At 39.4% G+C, this 15,673-nt stretch overlaps 1 protein-coding gene across 1 annotated transcript in view; it reads left to right on the top strand.

Moving 5' to 3' along the window:
* Positions 1 to 1,784: 1,784 nt before the first annotated feature.
* The window catches only part of slif (slimfast), a 33,729-nt gene continuing 19,840 nt past the window's right edge, over positions 1,785 to 15,673 (top strand). The window contains exons 1-5 of the mRNA XM_067122645.1: positions 1,785 to 1,889; positions 4,115 to 4,389; positions 5,205 to 5,333; positions 6,498 to 6,653; positions 7,891 to 7,995. Coding sequence (XP_066978746.1) covers positions 4,170 to 4,389; positions 5,205 to 5,333; positions 6,498 to 6,653; positions 7,891 to 7,995 — 610 coding nt within the window. The 5' untranslated portion in view covers positions 1,785 to 1,889; positions 4,115 to 4,169. The remainder of the gene's footprint in view (positions 1,890 to 4,114; positions 4,390 to 5,204; positions 5,334 to 6,497; positions 6,654 to 7,890; positions 7,996 to 15,673) is intronic.

A 15,673-nucleotide genomic window follows, 5' to 3' on the forward strand; every position in this document is an offset into this window, starting at 1 on the left:
CCTTCATTTAAAAAATTCAGTTTCTTTCATTAAGAGTATATAAAGATATCAGAATTTTATTTACACATGCCTGGAGTTAGGTGGTATATTAAATTTTAAAAAACCTTGTAATAAAAGTGATTCATAAAAATTGCATATTATTTAAACTGGTAATGATCCCTGATACGAGAAGAACAAAAACAGAGAAGGTGGAGGGGATAATGCACTGGATGAAATTAGCACCATTGGTAAGAAAGATCAACTGCAATGTAACTGATGTTCTTGAATTTATGAAAGGAAATAGATAACTTCTGTAAGAAATTGGAAACCGTTAAGATTTATTGGGATACCCAGAGCTCAATGCCGGAAAGGATGACACCAGACCGGAACACTCTGACGTTCCCTCGTTAACATTAGTTGTCCTTTGTAATTATTCATATGGAATTTGTAAAATTAATCAAACTTTACCCAGTATTTAAACCTTGACTTTATAACTGGATAGTTTGCCTGCTAAAAGTAAAGAAAATTATCAGTTTAAGATAGCTTTCTTTGCATTTCAGGCTAGACAGCACAAACGAACATTTCTGCCCTTGGTCTAACCACCTTTAGGATAAAATTTTTATTCTCATTGATGCTCAAAGTTTAAAGTTTTAGAAAAACCTCACTATGTGCACAACAAATTGAAATGGATGGCATGACTTCTGTCATCTCTTCCCAAGAAAACCTGAGGCCTTGTTTTTCACAATACATATAGCCAATGGCAACATCTCAGATTCACACAAGAAAGCAATTTCTAGCTAAACTAGTTTGCCTATACTGTACTGTAGTTTAATTATTATTTAAACGCTTCTTTTTGAGTGCAAGGAAACTTTAAGATAAAACTTAGTACCAAACTATAATACTCTCTAATAAGGAAGTAAGTTATATGTACATTCACAAAGTTAAAATTAATATCTCCCAGTGATCGCGAACTCCTGTTTCAAATGAACATAGTACGATCATCTTATTGTGGCTTGGTAAAAGAGCAAAACTTTCATGAAACAAATATCCTAATAAGGAACTAAGTGATATACACAATATGCTTTTTAAGAAAAGTGGAATGCAAGAGTCTCAAATAAATTAAAGAAAGCACACTTCCACCATTCCAGAAGAACCAAAATTCAACAATAAATTGCAAAATTCCTTTATCTTAAAATGAAGAAACAACTTGTTAACAGAAGCTCTTAGTAATTATTAAGTACTTCCCAACCACCCAATACGGACATGATTCAAAGCTATTGCACAGTATCTTTTACAAGGGCTTAGAAGGAAAACCAAATAGGCTCATAAGAGAGAGGGAGAGAAAGTCTACTGAAGAAAGAAATCAGCGACCTAGAAGGTAGGTAGTTAAAATTTATTTATCTCTGATTGGATACTCTTTCATTGTCTGGAATTATAGCTCCTTTTGATTTCTGTCAAAATATCCTGGACTGATATCTTATTTTTTTTGCAGTCTTCTATAAAAAAAAATCGTTAATAACCAAATAAGAAGTAATAGACTTAAATCTCGAAAATGTGACAGTATGGAATGGAAAATTCCTTGAGTAAAAAAGTAACAAGAAATGTTTGTCAGCAGATGCAGATTTCTGTTATGTACAACCAGTTATAAAAAGCAACTTTATGCCTTTAGAGTAAAGCAACAAAAACGGTTTTGAGTAAATTAATTTGCAAGTTACAAGTTAACTCAGTGTCTAGATAACATGCTTTTTGTAACAATTAAAAGAAATATGCTACTCTATTTTTATCTTCTCCTCTATGATATGTTTATTTCTATCCTCATCTCTATGATCATGAGAATGTAAACATCGTGTGCGTGCATTCGTTCAATTGACAGTAACTTGACACTTACAGCTGTGAAGTCACGAAGTGAGGTACGTCTTAAATTATAATGTATTTTGTTAACTTCAAGATAAGATAGTTGAAAAGTATGACTAATTGATTCTTTGCCAAACATATGGGCCATCAATTTGTTCGAATACGTATTTTGTGCTGTGTATTTTTTATTAGGGTAAATTTTTAAACAAGGTCTGGACAGGTGTTCGAACTGGAAGGTTTTTTTCTGCGTTCTTGAATGTTTCGAACGATTCTGACATAATTCTATCGAAAATTTGTAGTTTTACAGGCAAATTTCTCCCCTTGACGCCCATTAATAAACCAGTGTGTAGCCGGGGTTACCCTGTGTGATGGGAATATGAAAACTATAGTGAAAGGTGGGATGCATCCTACCCTAACCTAACCTGGAGCGCAGGGTCCCATCTGGTGGTGACCTTTTCCTTCCTTAGCTTACCTTGATCTCCTTACGTAGGGTTCTGTAAATCATAGCCTATATGGAAACATAGATATGCTTTATCGTATAGGCTAATCTCTCCTGACTTAACCTAATCTAGGGTGCTGGCTCCTACAAGACCAAAAGGTGGCTTTGTTTCCCCAACTACCCATCACCTAACCTGATTTAGGTCACCATAAGATATAAAAGTGGAAATTTAGTGATGCATCCTAATCAAATGTAATCAAACGCACCACATCACTTGAAAAACTCAGCTAAACCATCTAATCATGTACTTAGCCCAAGTAACACTAACAGCCTTGCTTTAGTCAGAATTGGGATTTTGGGATGTACCATCAGTTTCCTACCATGGTCTTCCCTTTACTTTTGACTGGTAGGTGTGTTACCCTTAAAACTATTGATTTCCCATAAAAATGAAGGTCAGTATACTTTAGTTTGAATTACCCAAAAACAGAGGAAAGCCAGACTTTTACTTTTGAGCAAGCCCTGATCATTTCTTAAGCTTATGCTGCACATGATTATTAATTCTGTAATATTACATTAACATCTCTTTATATATACAGTCAGGCCTGGAGTTACAATTCTTTGCCTTATGATATTTTGATATATATGTGTTGAGCATATCAAGAGGTCTTAAGATCAAATTGAATAATTAGTGTACTGTACTATATTCCATATTGTTTGTTTTTAAAGTAATACCATTTTGAAAATCAGCTAAGGCTATTTGTGGGCAAATCTTTCCTTTTTATATTGTTCCACTAAATTGAAAGAAATACAGGGGAAATGGGCTAGAAGTGTCCAGGAAATATTTACAGCTCGTTTTCATTAAAATAATCAACATAGATTATATGTTATTAAACCAGGGGTAATGATATGCGAAATTGATTGCTTTCCAAATACATTAGATAAACTGTCTAGCCAATCTAACTAGTTGATAGGCTACTTTGATGAATTAATTTCTGACCATGTAAGTGAAATATGTATTTTTATAGCTGGTGTTGCATGTTCTATGTATGTTTAACCATTAATGTTTTGCAGATCGCTGGTATTTTGAGTAAGTGTTTACCACAGTTGTTCCAGATATTCTAAATCAGCTAGAGCCCAGTTTTACTGATAGCATAGTCTTTTAATATACTTTAGCATTTTTAAACTCTTCACTTGTGCCTTACTGACAGTACCACCAAATATTAGTGAAAAGCAATGAATATTGTTAATGCTATACTGCAAATTATTTGGAAATAAATGGTGGAATAGCACAACATTGGGGCCAGATTAAGGCCTTATCCTGCTTAAGTAGGCATGTATGTTCATAAGCTTGACTTAATTCATAATGAGTAACACTTTGGTATTTCTTGACTTTACATAGATATTCCGGTGTTACATTTCTATAATAAGTTTATTTTGATATGACCCATAGACACAGCCAAAGGGGAAGGATTAGATTTGAGAGTGTGTCATAAGAAAGTAAAATGTTATGCTAATACAGTATTTTTTGTATAAGAAAGTAAAATGTTATGCTAATACAGTATTGTATGTATGAGAAACTAGGAAATCTGTTTCATTTATTTATTTATTTATTTTAAAAAGGAATTAGCAAGTACAGTAAATGAGCTAATAATATAAAATTTTTAATGTTATACAGTAAAACATGAGACGTTTTATGAGATAAAATCAGAACTTTGTAAGACAACTTCCTGTTTTGGCCCTACAGAATTATTGTAGCAGGCCAGTTTACCTGGCTCAGAAAAATTTGATTTATGTGTTTGATTTCTCTATGATTCTATGTTGATAGAACTGCAATTTTTTCAGATGGGTTTTGTAAAGGGGCTCTTATAAATGATCAAGATCTTGTGAAATTCCCAGAATGCCAAGTTTCATACAGCGTCTTACAAGACGTAAACATGTATCATTTGAAACCACAGAGCTACCTCGTGTCCTGACAACTTTTGATCTCACTCTGCTCGGCATTGGATCAACTGTTGGTGTAGGTTTTTATGTATTAGCAGGACAAGTAGCAAGGAGCGTGGCAGGCCCAGCTGTTATAATTTCATTTCTGATAGCTGCAATAGCATCTATATTTGCTGGTAAGTATTTACTTTATTGTTTTCCATTTTCATTTGAATTACATTGTTCATGAGTTGTCTCATTATGATTGAGTCAGAGGAAATGTGCTAAAGTTGAAAACATTTTTTAAATTCAGGCTTATTTGCAGATGAGATTGTATGTCTTGGAGTTATTGATTTGTACATATGGGAAGGTATAGTTCATGGTTTCACAAATTCTCGGTGCAAATTATAAACCAAATTTATTGCCACGTCAGTAACCCTCCATGAGGGGTGCTTGATCAAACTACAGTGCCTAAATATATTAATTGTTGGCATGTATCTAGGGATTTAATCTGTGCAAATGACAGTTATTTTTATTATAAAATGAAACTAAAAAGCCCAGCTGGTGGTGACCATTATGTCTGAATGCAAGACAGGTGGCACTGGATTTTGTAATGATTATATGGTGTCATGTAGGGAAACTGAAACCTTTTGGAGGCTAGTAATTACTTCTTGGGGTTTTTGGAGCCAAGCAGGTACATTTTCTCAGTGGGGAGAGTGACCCCTGTGACCAGACCTTCTTTTGCTATATCCTGGTAAAGGGACTTCTCATCAATTCATAATGGAAATAATTAAACTTAAAATATGAAAAGTTTGGCTAAAAAGGCACTGTAATGTTGTGTTCATTATGAATAACTTGCAGCATGCAAATGTGTTCATGTAAGATTAAGATGTTTTTACCTCACTGAAAATTAGCACAAACATTTGTTGACAGTTTTGTGATGCCAGAGAGACAGTAGGGAAAGCCTTGAGAATATTTTTGCCATAAGTTTAATTATACTCTATATTTTCAGGACTTTGTTATGCCGAGTTTGGTGCCCGTGTCCCAAAGGCTGGCTCAGCTTATGTGTACAGTTATGTTTGTGTTGGAGAGTTTGTAGCATTCATCATAGGGTGGAATCTTGTGCTGGAATACATTATAGGTAAGCAGTCATTATTGATAAAAAAAAAAAGCTGTTTGCTTTGAATAAACATTCATATACAGTATGTGTAAATATGGCATGGGTTTTACATGGTGTACAGAAATTATTCTGTACTATATCATATTTTTTATGGTGTTTCTGTTTTCCTCACTAATTGGTTCTTCTCATGGAGTGCTTTTAATAAGTTTCCAATTGAAGGCATGAGTGATATAAATAAATAAACACATATATTATGATAAATAAATAAACATATATCTCATAAAATTACATTAAAAATACAAATTTTTTAAATACTAAATAATTAAAGCTTATTCGCTGTTTTCATCTGTTATCCACTTTTATATAACTTTATATCTAGAAAACACTAGCCTTAAGGAAATTGTAGGTGTGGTAGTATTTCTGAGAGCTGCATGATTTTTGGAAAGCACAGTCCTCCCCTTCTTATATTTAGCATTCCAGATAATGAATGGTAGTGTGGGCACCAGGGAATAAATTATGTTGGAATAAATTCTGCTGTATGTTTTCTCATATTTTGCAGAGAAATGTTTTTGAGGGAATTTTTTTTTTAAAGTAATCTCATTGTTTTTTCATTTTAATCAATTGCTGTGATATGACATTTCCTCTGGAGATCCACATGAATTTACTTTGTCCTTTCTGCAAGGTTACAGAGTAATTTTCCCACATGCAAATCATTGTTATTCTAGCTTCAAATTGGTACATTCTTTTTCAAGAACTAAAGTGCTGTTGTGACTAAAGTAATCTTTGTTGTGGCCTTGGATTGATTGAGTTCAGCCTTCCCTTTGTGATATTTACATCTTGCTTTTTTGACCCAGATTTGTTTAAGTCCCCTGCCTTTTGTATTTTTTCCATGCTAGGAGGAGCAGTAATTGAACCCCACTTATCAGTATTGTTTCTTTTTTTCTTTTTTTTCTTTTTTTCTCCTTGTAACATTCAAGCCCTATGCTATGGGCAAATTTTGTAAGATTCCCCTATGTTCCATTACAAATGTTGGTTTTAGTATATCCTAGAAAAGTGCCAGGGTAACAGGATCTTTTCAGTAAAAGTTTATCTAGCTGGAAATGTCACATTAAAACATCAAGCTGTGTAAGGCAATGGTTTGTCCGTGTACGTACACGAATGTTTTTCATAATCATATTGTAACAGGGACAGCAAGTGTTGCAAGAGGCTACAGTGGCTATGTAGATGGACTGGCTAACAACTCAATTTCTGGAGCACTAGAAGAAGCAATGCCCATCAATGTCAGCTTCTTATCAAAATATCCAGACTTCCTTTCATTTGGTTTAATATTTGTACTTTCAGGTCAGTACTTTTGAATGAAGCTGTTTTTTCATAGAAATATTTTAGCTCTTGTTGAAAATAACTTATCATATTAATTTAAAAGATCCCAAAATACCTATGCAACCATTCAGATATTGTCATCAAGTCATAGAGATTGATATCTTACATTAAGGATTGCTTAGCTAAAAAGTTACTGGTATAGGAAGTCTTAACGAAGAAGGAAGAAAAATAAAATATATATACAGTGAACCCCCCATATTCGCGGGGGATGTGTCCCACACCCCCCCGCGAATAGGTCAAATCCGCGAATGCTTAAAACCCATCTAAAAACACTTAGAACTGCCCATTTTGATAGCTTAAACCAAGAAAAACCCTGTAAAAATACCTGAGTGTTTTAATAGTTTTATCACAAAAAGTGCATTTATTCATGAAAAATATATGAAAATACAGTAATTAGTGAATATTTCTCAGTGAAAAATACCGCGAATGGGCGAATTTTCCGCAAATGATGGCTAGATATGTTCCACAGAGAAACCCGCGAATGCGTGAGTCCGCGAACCATGAGAACGCGAATACGGGGGGTTTACTGTAGTTACTTTATTAATATGAGCAACTAAATTTTTATCCTCTTAAAATTTGTGTTAGATTGTGAAGGTTCTGCCATTGCCAAGTGTTTGGACATTTAAATACCACCTTCAAAAAAATAAAAAATTAAACCTCTCTTTTTGTTTACAGGCAGTCCCCGGTTAACGGCGGGTTGGTTAACAGTGATTTGGTTTTATGGTGCTTGTTTAGCGATGAAAATCGCCGATATCCGCTTACCGGCGCCAGTAATTGGGTATTGGCGCTGATACATACCTAACAGAGGTGCCGATAACCGAAAATCGGGGCTTTTCGGCGCCGATAACCCCCGAAAATCGCCGATTTTCGGTTAGCGACGATTTTCGGTTATCATCACACTCTCAGAAACGGAACCCCGCCGATAACCGGGGACTGCCTGTACTCAGGAAATATCTGAAATACCTGTAGCGTGCTAGTTGCAGAGGTCAAACATACGCAGTGCATATACAGTATAAAACAAACGTTGTAAAGGTTGTACTGTATATTTCTTACCATTTATTTTTATAGCTTGTCCTTTTAGATAGATCATTGTGTCATTTTTTTATTGCCTTTTTTATTTCTTTTTTTTTCAGTTTGTTTTGCATTTATACTGGGCCTTTTTGTATCATCATGTTCACCATATGAATTTTATTTTCAGTCTTGCTGTCATTGGGAGTCAAGGAATCTTCCATTCTTAATAGTTTATGCACAGTTGTGACTCTCATAATTGTAACATACACCATTATTGCTCTTGCAACACAAGGTATGTTTAATTAGTTTACAGTAATAATGTGTTTCCCATTTCCACTGACTATCTTTTAATGAAGTAAACTTGAAATTAATTTCACATGTGTTATATGAATTATGGCATTATACATAGGTGGAAAAATACTTTTGTGTTTGAAAAAGCACTAGTACAGTACTATACAATTTATGTTAATGGTTATGAGTGAAACTTGCATTTCATGGAAGACTTGTACAATATTTGTATTGAATTTTGTGATAAAAAATATTGCCATTATTAACTTTTGTAGTGATATGAAAACAAAAATAATTTTTTTTTTAACAAAATGATGTTTGAGAGTACAGACCCATTACTTGATATGTGGACCTAATTCCACCTCTGACATTAGTACCACTGGAATCCATAATGTTCTGTAAGTGAATGTGTTAAAGGCTAAGCTGCTATTGTTGCTTATACAAACTTTGCAGCATTCAGTAATGCCTTTGAAGACAACGCTGCAAGCAGTTGCTGTTTGCCTCTCTTTAGAACAACAAGTAACAGTTTGTTCCATATACCTTCCCTGTGATCTTCAGTTTAGCCAATGGGATATGTACAACATTATAAATCAGATTCCCACTCCATTTTTATTGTTAGGAGACACACTGTGCCTATAACCCTTTAATGGATATTGACTATTTGATTAAAAAATGTTGTATTGTAGAAGAGATCACTGGTAATATTAATGATGATTATACTGGCAGGAAAAGTTTTCTTGATTTTTGTGTAACCTTATGAGGTGTAGTTTTAGACTTCCATGTATTTTCAGAATGGGTTGTAGTTTTGGTATAAATTTTCTGCTCAGTTTATGCATATTTTTCCACACTGATCTTATTGAAGGTTTGGAATTTATGCCAGCAATTTAGTACATCTGTCACCCTTTCTAGGCCTTTCTATAATACCTACCTTGCTTGGATCCAGTATTATTATTATTATTATTATTATTATTATTATTATTATTATTATTATTATTATTATTGTTGTTATTATTATTATTATTATTATTATTATTATTATTATTATTATTATTATTGGTTCTATTGAATATTATTGCTGCTTCAGCTGCATTTATTTTGTAGAAGACTTTTTCTATTTTCCATATTAGGACTTCTCTTCAGTGGAGGTGCGTGCTAACAGCTCGCCTATATTTGTCATTTCATGGGGAAAAGTCAAAATCTGGATTCTGCTTCTTTATATATTCTATACAGTTGGTTCTATACAATTGTTGCCGCGACGCGTTTCGACAGACTCTTCTGTCATTCTCCAGTCGGGAGCTAGTAGAGGACTGGCAGATTGCATAGGTCCTTCTGAATTTATACACGGGCTTCAGCGGGGGTCATGGATGGTGAATTCTGATTGGTTGCAGTCAGCGAACTTCAAGCCAAATTTCTGCGTGGCTCGATCCTGACAGATCTTCGCAACCTGGGAATGTCATTCATTCCAGCGTTCCCATTGGCCTGCCGTTGCGTGATGTCATGCCGGCTGACATCATCAGTAGTTTGGCTGCTATTGGGCTGCGGATGAATGATGTCATTATCTACTCTTTCTGTCGTAGTCGGGGATTGTCTGGAAGGGCGCCTCGCTCATCAGGGCATCTCCATTCTCAGGGTTGTCGTTTTTAGGTATTCGTTGGATTTGGCGGGTGTTCTGCATTATTCTTCTTAAATTCGTGGGTAGGAGCGATGCCTCCTGCGTCGTATTCATTGTTGGTTTTGTCTCGGCAATGAGGAGCGCCTCTAGCAGGCGCAGGCGTCGAGGGTCGGTGGCTCTCCCGATTATACTTATATTTTGTATAATACTGTCGCGGAGATGGAAATATTGTGAGTAGCACGGGTGTGGTTCATGATGGCACCCTCCTGGGCGTGGCAGGAGATCCTTTTAGACAGACGCATCGTGGTCATTCCAATATAAGCGCCGGGGCATCCTCGGACAGGACATACAAATTGGTAGACCACGTTCTTCTGCTTGAGGGGTTCTCTTGCTGGCGGAGAGGGTTATTTTTCATCACCAGATCACGGTGCGGCGGTTCTTATAATAAATTATAAGATTTATTCTCTTACTGTCTTCGGTCGGGTGACGTTTTCCATGACGATTTTCTTCATGGAGTTCTCGTCCTCACGGTACTGAGGATGCATCCGGCCTTATAATAGATCTTTATGTCATCTTGGGGGCAGGTTGTGTGTTCTCACCGTTGTACCATTTTTCCAGGCCAGTTTGAATTTCTTTGTTGATGACTTTGTTGGTGAAACCATTGTTCACCAACATTTGTGCAGCACGTTCGAATTCCTTGTTGGTGTCCTGCCAGGTGGAGCAGTGGGAGAGGGCCCTTTTAATGAAGGCCCTGACGGTCGTGTTCTTAAACCTAGCAGGGCACTCGCTATCCCCATTCAAGCAAAGTCCCAAATTGGTGGATTTTGTGTAGACTGAGGTCTTCAAGTTCCGTTCGTCTTTGTGACCAAACGTCGAGGAAGGAGCCGGTCGTCTGTGCTGAACTCGACAGTGTAGTTCAACACACTGCATTGTTGGAAGGTCAGGCGAAGGGCTTGAACCTCCTCCTCGTTGTCTGCTTGAACGAAGACGTCGTCGATATATCGGGCATATTTCTTCGCCGCTGGATTCTCTCGAAGACACATTCTTCTCACGGTGCCCATGTAAAAATTTGCAAAGAGGACGCCCAATGGAGAGCCCATCGCAACGCCATCCTTCTGTCTATACATGTGCCCTCTGTGCGTAGTGAAAGGCGCCATCTTCGTGCAGATCTCCAGCAGAGCCTTCAGGGAACCTTCTGGGATGTTCAGGGGGGTCATTGTCGGCTCTCTATAGACTTTGTTTAGGATAATATGGATGGTTTCATCCACAGGCACGTTGGTGAATAGACTCTCTACGTCCAGAGAAGCGATGGTCCCTGCTCCCGGGAGTCTCGGATCACTTCGAGGAATTCCACAGAGGACTTCAGGCTATAACTGCTCGGGACGTAGGGGTCAAGATATGATTTAGTCATTTGGCGGGGCGTAGGTCGGGGCAGGTGTTTGGCTGATGATCGGGCGGAGGGGATTGCCAGCCTTGTGTGTCTTGACATTCCCATATAGGTAACCAAGTTCAAAGTCACCTGCGATGGGGGGCAGATGGACAGCATTGCTGGCATCATTCACAGTGCTGATGATCTTATTAGCTTCCCCTCTTGATGTCTTGATGGGGTTCCTCGTCAGCCTCTCGAATTTCGTCGTGTCCGACAGGATGGCATCAATTTGTCGAAATACTCCTCCGTACGTATAAGGACAAAAGCTGCTGTCTTGTCAGCGTGACGCACTGTGATGCCTTCCTTTTCCTTCAGCTCCTTCGCAGCTTTCCTCATCTCACGGGTGCAGACTCCACTGTCGTAGGACCCTCTCTCCGTGAGGGCTTCTGCTAACAGGAGGGCTGGAGGGCGTCGGAAGTTCTAACGGTGCCTCGAGATTCTAACTGTTGTATGGATTCAAGCATCAGTTCTATTTCCAACCTCTTCTCGTGGTTCTTTGGCCTCGAAATAAAGTGGCAGTTCAGCCCCAAATTCAGCAAAGCGTCTTGATCCGGGAGGGCTGGAAATCTGTCAAATTGATGTAGCCTTTGTGCTGCTGCGGCACTCGTAATTTACCGCCGTTGAGAAGTGAGTTTCGCGTTGGGTCATATCATCCTCTCGAAGGCGGTTTAGACAGGCAAAAACTTCTTCTTCGAATTCATCATCGGGTGGGGACACGTTCGTTATCAATGTGGTCATCTTCATGGTCAATCTCAATCGGGTTGTCGCCATTCATGGGAACTAAGTATTAGCGAGATAACAGGTTGTTCTGCTCCTCGGTGCTCCATCTCCTCCGTCGGTGGGTCTGCTGGTCCGCTGCCGGGCGTTCATCCATTGCTGGTGTAGGCGTGATGCTTCGTCGTGCAGGTCGCTGAAGCAGCAATAATATTCAATAGAACCTGTTTAAAAGAGGGTCTGCTGCCAAATTACACTAATTTAAGACTGCACGACCCCTTAGCAAGAACAAGCGAAGATACCAGGAGCTTCAGGCGGTCCCTCCTGCAGCGGCAATTGGGAACTAAGACGCCGGAGTTGCGCGACCTGCACGCGACAAGCATCACGCCTACACCAGCAATGGATGAACGCCCGCAGCGGACGAGCAGACCCACCGACGGAGGAGATGGAGCACTGAAGCAGAACAACCTGTTATCTCGCAATACTTAGTTCCCATGAATGGCGATAACCCGATTGAGATTGACCATGAAGATGACCACATTGATAACGAACGTGTCCCCACCTGATGATGAATTCCGAAGAAGAAGTTTTGCCTGTCTAAACCGCCTTCGAGAGGATGATATGACCATCATGAGGGGCGTCATCGCAAACTCACCAACCTCAACGGGCGTAAATTACGAGTGCCGAGCAGCACAAAGGCTACATCAATTTGACAGATTTCCAGCCCTCCCGGATCAAGACGCTTTGCTGAATTTGGGGCTGAACTGCCACTTTATTTCGAGGCCAAAGAACCACGAGAAGAGGTTGGAAATAGAACTGATGCTTGAATCCATACAACAGTTAGAATCTCGAGGCACCATTAGAACTTCCGACGCCCTCCAGCCCCTCCTGTTAGCAGAAGCCCTCACGGAGAGAGGGTCCTACGACAGTGGAGTCTGCACCGTGAGATGAGGAAAGCTGTGAAGGAGCTGAAGGAAAAGGAAGGCATCACAGTGTCCGCGCTGACAAGACAGCAGCTTTTGTCCTTATAATCGGAGGAGTATTTCGACAAATTGGATGCCATCCTGTCGGACACGACGAAATTCGAGAGGCTGACGAGGAACCCCATCAAGACATCAGAGGAAGCTAATAAGATCATCAGCACTGTGAATGCTGCCAGCAATGCTGTCCATCTTCCCATCGCAGGTGACTTTGAACTTGGTTACCTATATGGGAATGTCAAGACACACAAGGCTGGCAATCCCCTCCGCCCGATCATCAGCCAAACACCTGCCCCGACCTCGCCCCTCGCCAAACGACTAAATCATATCTTGACCCCCTGTCCCGAGCAGTTATAGCCTGAAGTCCTCTGTGGAATTCCTCAAGTGATCCGAGACTCCCGGGAGCAGGGACCATCGCTTCTCTGGACGTAGAGAGTCTATTCACCAACGTGCCTGTGGATGAAACCATCCATATTATCCTAAACAAAGTCTATAGAGAGCCGACAATGACCCCTGAACATCCCAGAAGGTTCCCTGAAGGCTCTGCTGGAGATCTGCACGAAGATGGCGCCTTTCACTACGCACAGAGGGCACATGTATAGACAGAAGGATGGCGTTGCGATGGGCTCTCCATTGGGCGTCCTCTTTGCAAATTTTTTACATGGGCACCGTAGAAGAACGTGTCTTCGAGAGAATCCAGCGGCGAAGAAATATGCCCGATATATCAACGGCGCCTTCGTTCAAGCAGACAACGAGGAGGAGGTTGAAGCCCCTTCGTCTGACCTTCCAACAATGCAGTGTGTTGAACTACACTGTCGAAGTTCAGCACAGACGACCGCTCCCCCTTCCTCGACGTTATGGTCACAAAGACGGAACGGAACTTGAAGACCTCAGTCTACACAAAATCCACCAATTTGGGACTTTGCTTGAATGGGGATAGCGAGTGCCCTGCTAGGTTTAAGAACACGACCGTCAGGGCCTTCATTAAAAGGGCCCTCTCCACTGCTCCACCTGGCAGGACACCAACAAGGAATTCGAACGTGTTGCACAAATGTTGGTGAACAATGGTTTCACCAACAAAGTCATCAACAAAGAAATTCAAACTGGCCTGGAAAAATGGTACAACGGTGAGAACACACAACCTGCCCCAAGATGACATAAAGATCTATTATAAGGCCCGGATGCATCCCCAGTACCGTGAGGACGAGAACTCCATGAAGAAAATCGTCATGGAAAACGTCACCCGACCGAAGACAGTAAGAGAATAAATCTTATAATTTATTATAAGAACCGCTGCACCCGTGATCTGGTGATGAAAAATAACCCTCTCCACCAGCAAGAGAACCCCTCAAGCAGAAGAACGTGGTCTACCAATTTGTATGTCCTGTCCGAGGATGCCCCGGCGCTTATATTGGAATGACCACGATGCGCCTGTCTAAAGGATCTCCTGCCACGCCCAGGAGGGTGCCATCATGAACCACACCCGTGCTACTCACAATATTTCCATCTCCCGCGACAGTATTATACAAAATATAAGTATAATCGGAGAGCCGCCGACCCTCGACGTCTGCGCCTGCTAGAGGCGCTCCTCATTGCCGAGACAAACCAACAATGAATACGACGCAGGAGGCATCGCTCCCTACCCATGAATTTAAGAAGAATAATGCAGAACACCCGCCAAATCCAATGAATACCTGAAAACGACAACCCTGAGAATGGAGATGCCCTGATGAGCGAGGCGCCTTCCGAGACAATCCCGACTACGACAGAAAGAGTAGATAATGACATCATTCATCCGCAGCCCAATAGCAGCCAAACTACCGATGATGTCAGCCGGCATGACATCACGCAACGGCAGGCCAATGGGAACGCTGGAATGAATGACATTCCCAGGTTGCGAAGATCTGTCAGGATCGAGCCACCGCAGAAATTTGGCTTGAAGTTCGCTGACTGCAACCAATCAGAATTCGCCATCCATGACACCCCCGCTGAAGCCCGTGTATAAATTCAGAAGGACCTATGCAATCTGCCAGTCCTCTACTAGCTCCGACTGGAGAATGACAGAAGAGTCTGTCGAAAACGCTCGCCGCGCAACAATTGTATAGAACCAACTGTATAGAATATATAAAGAAGCAGAATCCAGATTTTGACTTTTCCCCATGAAATGACAAATATAGGCGAGCTGTTAGCACGCACCTCCACTGAAGAGAAGTCCGCAATAAGGAAAATAGAAAAAGTCTTCTACAAAATAAATGCAGCTGAAGCAGCAATAATATTCAATAGAACCTGTTTAAAAGAGGGTCTGCTGCCAAATTATTATTATTATTGTTATTATTATTATTATTATTATTATTATTATTATTATTATTATTATTATTATTATTATTATTATTATTATTATTATTATTATTATTATTATTATTATTGTTGTCGTTGTTTTACCAGACTGCTGAGCTGATTATCAGCTCTCACAGGGTTGGCCCAAAAGATTTGCTTTTATTTATATTTTTTAATCATATTTTGTCAATTAAATTACAATTCTTCAAAACTATACAATGGGATTAATTTCAAATGGTGAAGTTCTGACAAAATTTCACTGATAGATTTATTTCCAAAACTTGATGTTCACTTCCCAACCCACTCCAGCTATGAATCAGTATTTCATAATCACAGCTTTTCAAATCTTCTTCATTCTCTATGTAAGTGCCCATCTTTAATGCTTAGAAAAGTACCAGCCATAATCATACAGCTTATGTGTTAGATTTTTTCTCTACAAATGACTCTTTAACAGCAGTCCAACAATATCTTTCCTCTTTATCTATGGTTTTTATCCAATTTTTTAATATTACCTTTTAAACACTATGTTGACAGCCTAGATATTTCCAAGGAATTATAATTATCTAGTAGTCCAAGCCCTACCCTTCCATCACATGGCCCTCCTCTTCTG

The sequence above is a fragment of the Macrobrachium rosenbergii genome, chromosome 20 (genome assembly GCF_040412425.1).
Source record: "Macrobrachium rosenbergii isolate ZJJX-2024 chromosome 20, ASM4041242v1, whole genome shotgun sequence".
Classification (NCBI taxonomy): Eukaryota; Metazoa; Arthropoda; class Malacostraca; order Decapoda; family Palaemonidae; genus Macrobrachium; species Macrobrachium rosenbergii.